At 44.1% G+C, this 9,173-nt stretch overlaps 1 protein-coding gene across 2 annotated transcripts in view; it reads right to left on the bottom strand.

The window, feature by feature from the left end:
* Positions 1-2,300: 2,300 nt before the first annotated feature.
* TMEM67 (transmembrane protein 67) overlaps positions 2,301-9,173 on the bottom strand; it is a 663,651-nt gene continuing 656,778 nt past the window's right edge. The window contains exon 28 of one of the 2 annotated variants that reach the window (XM_069220470.1): positions 2,301-8,499. In XM_069220470.1, the coding sequence (XP_069076571.1) occupies positions 8,419-8,499 (81 nt within the window). In that variant the 3' untranslated portion in view covers positions 2,301-8,418. The remainder of the gene's footprint in view (positions 8,500-9,173) is intronic. The other variant, XM_069220469.1, reaches the window with a different exon arrangement.

Genomic DNA, 9,173 nt, shown 5'->3' with positions numbered 1-9,173 from the left:
ATCCTGGACATCCACAACAGCTTCATACCACACACACCCCTCACTCTCCCAACTCAACCCCAACTCATGACCCCCCCCCACCACACACGAAGAAACCAAACAAAACATGAACTCCATCCACTCCGGATACCCCTCCGACCCCTGTCCTCATCGCATCTACAACAAAGCCAGCCCAACCATCGCTCCCATACTCCGTGACATAATCAACTCCTCTTTCGACTCTGCCACCTACCCAGACACCTGGAAGCACGCAGAAATCACTGCTCTCCTAAAAAAAAAACAAAGCCGACCTGGAGGTCCTCTCCAACTATCTCCCAATCTCCCTCCTCCCTGTCCCCGCCAAGGTTGCCGAGAAACTAGTAAACGCCCGCCTATCCCACTTTCTCAAAGAAAACAATACTCTTGACCCATCACAATCCAGGTTCCGCAAGAACCACAGCACGGAAACCGCCCTCATCGCATGCACTGACGACATCAGGACCAAAGTCGACAAAGGCAAGATCGTCGCACTCATCCTCCTAGACCTCTCCGCAGCCTTTGACACTGTCTGCCACCACACACTCCTCCACAACACAGGAATTCGCCACAAAGCCTTAGACTGGCTCACCTCCTTCCTCACCGACCGGACCCAAAGAGTCCGCCTTCCACCTTCCCACTCCACCGCTACCAAGATCATCTGTGGAGTCCCCCAAGGGTCCTCCCTCAGCCCCACACTCTTCAACATTTGCATGATCCCCCTAGCCAACATCCTCCGACCACACGGAATCACTATCCTCTCCTACGCAGATGACACCCAATTCATCCTCTCCCTCACCCGCAACCCCGCCAGCACCAAAACCAACCTACACGCTGCTCTCCTCGACACCGCCAACTGGATGACAACACACCACCTCAAGCTTAACTCCAACAAAACGGAGATCATCATCTTCGGCCCCAACAAAACCATATGGGACGACTCCTGGTGACCCTTCTCCCTGTTGCTCTGCGGAGGTACTTGACAAATGGTCAATTAAACTTTTAAAGCAAGCATGAAAGACTCTGGAGTGGTTGAGCATGGAAATATGAGACAGATGCAGATTTGTCATTGGGAACCCTGTTAAAAGGGAGGAAGCCATGAGATTCTGACAGACAAGCAATTACTAGCAACGTGCTACATGGGGTTTATGGGATTTATATATGATATGAAGATTGCACACAGTTCAGAAGGAAGGTAGGTTGGATTTGCGTAGGAAACACAAGTCTTGAGAAGGGATATCATTACCAGAGTGGGAGGACCTGTGGTCAAACATCTTAAAAACTCATGCAAAGATAGGTTCAGTTTAAATTAATATACCAGTTATATCTGACCCATCAGTAACTGCACTAGATCTACCACACTACATCCAATAAGTGAGGGTGGTGTGGCTCTGAGGCGGTGAACGCTCTTTTCTATCTGGTGGGAATGTTCCAAGTGGAATGAGTTTAGAAGACATGGGTCACATAAAAAGTCCTATGGTGCCGAGAGCAGCCAAGAAACTGGTAGCTATTTACTGTAAACAGGAAAATCAAGCAACTGGACATTGGAAAGATAACACATGGTAAATACAAGCTTTAAGAAGATCATTCACGATCTTGGTGACACATAAAAGTAATTTAGCAAAATCTGGAATAAGCTGGTCCAGTACTTGTTGCAAATGTATCATTTAAGACATTGGCCCCAACTGTTTGAATAACATACAAGGGCATGGAGAGCTTTGGGTATATGACCCTGCACAGAAGGGGACCACAGATATATTCCTGTTGGATTGTGTATCTTGTGGGATGTGGGAGATAGGAGAGCGGATATGAGGAGAAACAAGGGCAAGACTCTGTTTACAGGACTGCTTTTGCATCGTGCTGTAAGCATTATGATCAGTCATTCTATCTCAACAACAGGAGTAGGTTTGCTGCACTGAATTGTTATTGATGTTTTTCTCTCCATAAATTAATCAAATACGATTTGGGAAAAAGCTTTTAAATTCCATCCTGTAAATGAGCTATGTCAATAAAAAAGAATCTGCAGAACGAATAGTATTCATTTAACTACGTTTGTTTTTTAGGTAACTGCGCAGCCAGCAATACTCCATTTCATTCACTCAAATGAAAATGTGCACCCTCAGAAATTATGCTTTAAAATCTGTGAAACGTGCACACGGGTGTACTGCTCTATAGAACAAGCGAGTTTCATTCAACATTAGATATATTTAAATGTACTCAATGTATTCTATCCCTGCACCTTTGAATTAATAAAAAAACACAGGTTGACCATTTTATTTTTTTTAAACAAAACTTTATTTCAAATGTATCAAATGCTGCATGTCACAGACATAACTGTGGAACATCTGGCATTTGCTACCTGTAAAAAAACCGATGCATCTTTTGGAATTTTGGCCAACGATTTTACATTTTTGAATGGTTCGGCTCTAAATGTACACAATACAAAGTTGCAGTGTTTTAATCTGCAATTATTTAATACTGTCATATTTGTAATGCATATTATTTTTTGGCAATAGTTAAGCAGACTGATTCTGAGATGTACAGATATATCTTGCTAAAACGTTAATTTGGATAGGTTTTTGGATTTTATGTACATGTGGCTAGAAGAGCATATAGTCTTTTAACCTTATAAAATTTAAAATAAAAAGACGATGGCAAGGCAAAAAAAAGTGGAAACTATGCGTTCAGTAAAGTCAAAATTTGGAGTTTACAAACATATTCAAAACTTTCTTAGCACAAGCCTTTAACATTTCCCACAGTTTAGGCAACAGTGGGCTTCGAATAACCACGTATCCGCCACCAGCTGGTGCAGCCCAGATACTATGAACTCTGTTGTGGACAGTTCCTGCCAGGGCAACGACGTGGCAACATTAAAAGCGAAAATAATGTAAAGGGAGGGAGGGTTGGGAATTCTGAACCTGGAAAGCGATTAGACTATCCAGATGAAACAAGTGTACTTTTCAGTTTAATTATGGCCCTGGGGCTCTATGAGCTCCAGCATGTACGTTCACCGACAGAAGCCACCTGACGCAAAATACAATGACATGCGCGACACCTGGTTGTACATTTATAATGGCATACCACCTTTTTTGTATTTTATCTCCAAAAGAGACTCACGTTTTGATATCTGCTGAGAGAGTCCTCTTATGTCATTTTAGCAAAATCCAAAATGCTTGAAACAGAAACATGGTCAACTACAGTCAACAATGACCTGGAGTTATTAAAAGAGCTAACATTTTAATCGATTGGGTTCTAATGCATTTATCACTATCGCTGGCCACAGACAATAGCCCCTCTTGATACTGCCAGCAAAGCGGGCCCTTCTGGACAAACAGTACCACACATATCAGCTTACACAAGCACGTCCCATGTCTCTATCTCTAATGTACCGATACTGCAGCGAGTTTGCACATAAACTACTCCCTGGGATGTAGTCATTTAGGGCTCTAATCCCTTTATTCTTGGGCAATCCCATCCTTGCGGATTAACAACAAATAATCCCAGAGCAGCCCTTCTCACGGTTTGTGCAGTGGATTCCTCCCAGCTGCCACCTTATTTTAGAACTTTTTATGGAGCACGACATTCTGTGCATTTGTCAATTAACTATTAATGAAATGTAATAGCTTGAGCACGTGTCACTTTTTAATCCGTGTTTTGGGTAAATTAGTTTAGAAATACGTTTCGAAGAGCAGGTTAAGCCCATGACTATTTCTAATTCTGAATTTCTAATGCATGCACATGTGTTGCGCACTGGGCAGTGAGTAGTAACAGGGCCCAATCAGTAACTCTTTAGTCCTTTAAAACTGTTTCTCTAAATTATTTCTTGCGGGGGACGAGTCCCGCTTGACCTTCTTGCACTTCTGACGTGACTTGAACTGAGACTTAAAGACTTGCTGTGAGGGCAGGGCTGTGTGAGGGAGACGCCTTGAAATCTGGAGCAGGAGCAGTCCCTGCCTTGGAGAAGAACCAGACTGTCAGTACGATCTGCCCTGCTTTTTACGTTCTGGGACAGAGTTCCGCTTCCTGATAGGTGCATCAGGGAGCGTTTGTGGCAAAACCTCGAGTTACGACCGGAATCTAAAAACAAGCATTGATAAAAGGCCAATCAGTCCTGCATATGCAACAGCTATTGGCTTTGCCAATGTGTTTTATCCATGTCATATACCAGGGTGGCTGCTGTTCAGCAGAACATTGGCGACGTGGAGGAGAGTGTCCTGGAGTAAAGTGTCAGAATAGAGTGAAATGGTGCATAATAGAGTGGCTCAGAGTAGAGTGGAGTGGCATACAGTGGAGAGGATTGGGGTAGAGTGGAATCGCATATAGAGTTGTAAAGTGAAATGGTGTAGAGTGTTGTGGAGTGGCAACAAGTGTTGTAGAGTGGCATAGAGTGGAGTGTCCGAGTGGACTAAAGTGGTGTGGATTGGCATGGAGTAGAGTGGCGGAGTGGGGTAGAGTGACAGAGTGGAGTGGGGTAGAGTGGAATAGAGAGTGAGAGTAGAGAGGAGTAGTGCCGTAGAATGGAATGTTGTAGAGTGAAGTGGGATAGAGTGGAGTACAGTGGGGTAGAGTGGAATAAAGTGGCATAGAATGGAGTGGAACTGAGTGGAGTAAAGTGGATTGGTGTGGAGTAAAGTTGTGTAGAGGGGAGTAAAAGGGAGTGGAGTGGAATGTTGAAGAGTGGAGTGTCGTAGAATGGAGTAGAGTGGATTAGAGGTGTTGTGTAGTAGAGTGTCAGAGTGGAGTGGCATAAGGTGGAGTTAAGTGATGTTGAGTGGCATAAAGTGGAGTAAAGTGTTGTGGAATAGATTGTCTTAGATTGGCGTGGAATAGTGAAAAGTGGAGTGGAGCAAAGCTGAGTGTTGTAGTGTGGGGTGGTGTAAAGTGAAATGGAGTAAAATGGCATACAGTGACATAGTGTAGGTTGGAGTGATTTGTGTGATATGTGCTGGCTCAAAGCTGCTTTCTGTGTGTATGTGCTGAATCAAAAAAGAAAATATATGAAACCAAAATTGTGTGTGTTTGTGGAATCTAAATTAGTGCAACCCAAATTCTCCCAAAAGCAATCTGGAGCAAAACTGGCCTATATGCTGCTGACCAATGAAGACAAAAGAAGTGAGAGTGAATAAGGCGCAAACCAATGGTAAGTAATGGGTGGGCTCTAAGCCCTTTTTAGTTTTATAATACAATAGATCTTGAAGAGAAAGAACATGTGCACTGCCTCAGGTGAGCCCTAACAACAGGCACATGCAGGCACATGGCCAATGTCTGCTTCCTGAAGCTGTCGTGCAGCTTAAGGGCTGTGTTCTTGAGGGGAGGCACACAGTCGAGTTGTTCTGATGTTTTGGGGGTGAGTAATCCCAACAAAGTTAGAAGACTCCAGATCTGTGTTGAAGGGCAAAGAAAAAAAGGAAATGACATCATTGCTTAGAGGTGGCGACTATATGCTGCTCTGCACCATGACTTCTGGAGGCACAGCAAGGCCGATTCAGAGTCCGATGGCATCACCTACAGGTGTACAGGAGCAAGTGCTAGAAAAAAAATCTGGATACAGACTAGCACGAAAGGCCATTCAGTATGTAAGTAATCAGCAGTTTAAATGATCATACTTGCAAAGCAGATTCGGTCTCTGGATGAGGTGGAAGGAAGAAATCTGGAGCAGGAAAAGTCCTGGACACATAAAATTCATTAAAAGTTTTGGGTGTGAAATGTGGCTTATCCTGAAGGAGTACCGTATCCTCCTGAAAAGCACAAAAGAAAAGAAAACAAACAAACCCTGCAGCTCAGGGACTCACATCTGGTAGACCCGCGAGCCTCCTCTGTTGATGCCAAGTTTCTGGATGAGGTCTGGCTCCTGGGAAAGGGTTCAACTAAGTAATTTCTGAAAGTTAATATTTATTAGAAACTGCCAATTAGCCACGGAGAAGGTCACAAAAAGGACTCTAAGCAACAGCGTCAGAGAAACATGGCTAAAAAATGAAAATGTCAAACCCAAATGAAAGTGCTGTATCAAATACCACTGCAGGGGCGTTTCCAGCATACAGCACTGCATCAACCTCCTCATTCCTTTAAAGCATAAATAATTGAAATATGAGCCAATGAAAAGCCTGGAACTGACAGGGCTGGAGAGCGGCACCTTGCTGCTGAGCATGAACGGCAGAGGAGGTTCCTGTTGGCTATCCTCGTGCTGCTTCTGGTGGTGCTTTAAGAGAATCACCTTGGAACGGGAGACATCACCCTATATATAATTTATTGCGCAGGCAAGATTTTCCAATAAGTTATCTAGTCCAAAATACACGAAATGTGGCAACCATAAGCTCAAAATACCGAAATGTGTAGCTGGATATTTAGAAAATCACCCTGTTGTGAAAACAGGACGTTTGCATCCAGAAAGCCCATAAAGCATGGGTGAATTTCAGACAGCAACACTGGAAAAGAGAGGATGTTAAAAGATCAAATTAAAAGTGTGCATAGTACGTCTGTATTTTAGATGGACCATATCATCTGCCTCCACTGAGATCTTGCACAGCCAGTCCAAAAATAGAACTACACCCAACTTCCTTTTAATAGGTTAAGCAAATTGATCAAGAATTTTCATTTTTCTAACTGGGAATGCTATGCAATATGAATGTCTGAAGACAACAGTGAAGTCATCCAGACGTAGATTGAAGGTTCTGAGCTCCGATCATGGCATTTTGAAGTTATACCTTTGCATACCCATCCGCATATATTGTTGGACTGGGAAGCATCCTCTGTGCTAGGGGAAGGGCTTATTCATTATTGTGCTTTTTTCTCCTATGACCATTTAAGCATTCGTCTCCTGGTATATGGCAATGGGCTTCATAGGGTCAGCGGGCACACATTTCCAGGGCTTAGTCATCTGCTGCTCCGCAGCAGGTAGGGACCGGCTAGAGATGGCAGGGGTGGTTTTACACTGCCATGAATGTGATGATGAAAGAAGGGTTAAGGCAGGGAAGAACAGGTGGGAGCATGGTGGATGGACCCTAACTGCATGTGCAGTGCGATCTCAGGTGCACACAGAGGTCTAACGAATATGCTCTTTTCAAGCTCCTCTTGAAGTATTCCCTGTTCACTTTTTGAATGACAGATCTAGCCCTTTAGGGACAAATCTAGTCATGAATAACCAAGTACCTTGCAACCGAGTGTAGGCCATGCCTTTGTCCCCCCTCCTTTGTAAGCGCAAGTTGGCACATATTCTACTTTTTAAAAGGAATCTTACTGACAGCGTTCTCCACAGCACTCCATCACAGGAGATGTTGTAGCCCAATGGTTCTGGCATTGAATTGGGTCTGTCAGGAGCATGCTGGGACGTTTTGACTCACTTGCCACCCACTTACAAAACTGAGGCAGGCTTGTCCAAAGTTCAGTAGAGAATCTCTTTCAGGGTAAGAATCTTTCTTTCCCAGATGTTTTAATAAAATGAATGTTGTTTTAAGGAGAAGAGCACTGACATACATTGAGATGACATACAGCACTGAATTCCGAAGGAGGCATAAGTCTGCATGAGAATGAGGTCTCCAATGTCTCAATGGGCTCTCTCCATCCTTCATAATATTGAATGAACTCTTCGGAGAGCAATGGAAAACAGTGATAGAAAGAATTCAATGTGGGGGGAGGCAGTGCACATGCGTGGTATTCTCTAACCTGTCAGAAGCTCAGAACCTAAAGGAGCAGGCGAAGGAACAATACTCCAAGTGCAGGTCTGCCTTCAGGGGGTGTTAAAACATTAACTGCAGAGATCAGCACTTGGATCATTTCCAGGCTGAAAAGAGCAGGAGATGCTCGCTCTGTAACATGTCTTTGCCTTGCCATCCCTAGAATACTAGACAGCCATGAAGGGATCATCGGAGACTGGAAATGACACGCTATATCTATGGAAACGTTGTGCTTTGGGTTTTCTCAGGCAGTTGTGATGTGTGGGATAGTTAGTTTACGTGATGCAGACTGTGGTGTTCTGAGAGTATTTCACTTTTCGGCGATGACCTTGGAACCTTCTCAGGCTCGGTCTCACAGCAGCCAGCGCGTGTGTACATAAACCATCCCTCTAGACTCTATCCAGGTGCTGCACTGGGCCTGAAACGCAACTTTATTTCTTAGGTGGGCTTGACCAGAAATACTATTGGAACGCCATTTTAAATGCATCTCAAGTATTTACCTATTAATGATGCGTAAAAAAGATGACAAAATTAGTTTTCAAGTATATTGTTTACCCCAGACTGAAAATATTTACAAAATGTACAAAAACTGTTTCTCTAATTTACAGTATAAAAGATTACATATAGACCTGGAACAATATTTACAAAACATTCTCATTTGTTTCGCTGAAATGTTTCTGTTGATTCAGTCGATAGTTTATCGAAAACATTATTTCATGGGCGCAGTGCACTAAATTAAAAATCTTTGATCCACCAATGTTTTAGCTGCGAGATTCCTTCGTCCCAATGTACTTCTAATGATGCGAAATATCTAAAAGGAAAAAAAAAAAAAAAAAATTGTTACTGGGGTCACTGGTTTATTATACATCTACAAGCCCTTTCACGTCCCAAGTTGAGGGACTCACAGCTGGAATGAATATGTTACCCACTGAAGGCTAGCACATCCGTGATACCCAATAACTAAAACCTCTGACCGCCCTAAGACAATATTCTTGGATACAGTATGCAAGTCCCAGGTCTGTACAACCCTTCATGTCAACCCTCTGACGTCAACTGTGGGCCAGCACCGCAGGGTCTTAGGTCCGTACTTCATGTCAACCCTCTGACGTCAACTGTGGGCCAGCACCACATTGTCTTAGGTCCGTACTACCCTTCATGTCAACCCTCTGACGTCAACTGTGCGCCAGCACCGCAGAGTCTCAGGTCCGTACTACCCTTCATGTCAACCCTCTGACGTCAACTGTGCGCCAGCACCGCAGAGTCTCAGGTCCGTACTACCCTTCATATCAACCCTCTGACGTCAACTGTGCGCCAGCACCGCAGAGTCTCAGGTCCGTACTACCCTTCAAATCAACCCTCTGACGTCCAGAAGTCAGGGTCTTGGGTCCGTACTACCCTTCATGTCACCCTCCGACGGACTGACGTCCATAAATCAATAACGGTGGGCCAAGCACCACAGGGTCTCATGTCCAGTGCTGCGGCTCT

The sequence above is a fragment of the Pleurodeles waltl genome, chromosome 2_2 (genome assembly GCF_031143425.1).
Source record: "Pleurodeles waltl isolate 20211129_DDA chromosome 2_2, aPleWal1.hap1.20221129, whole genome shotgun sequence".
Classification (NCBI taxonomy): Eukaryota; Metazoa; Chordata; class Amphibia; order Caudata; family Salamandridae; genus Pleurodeles; species Pleurodeles waltl.
Note: the sequence above shows the minus strand (reverse complement) of the source record. Positions and strands in the feature narration are given on the sequence as shown.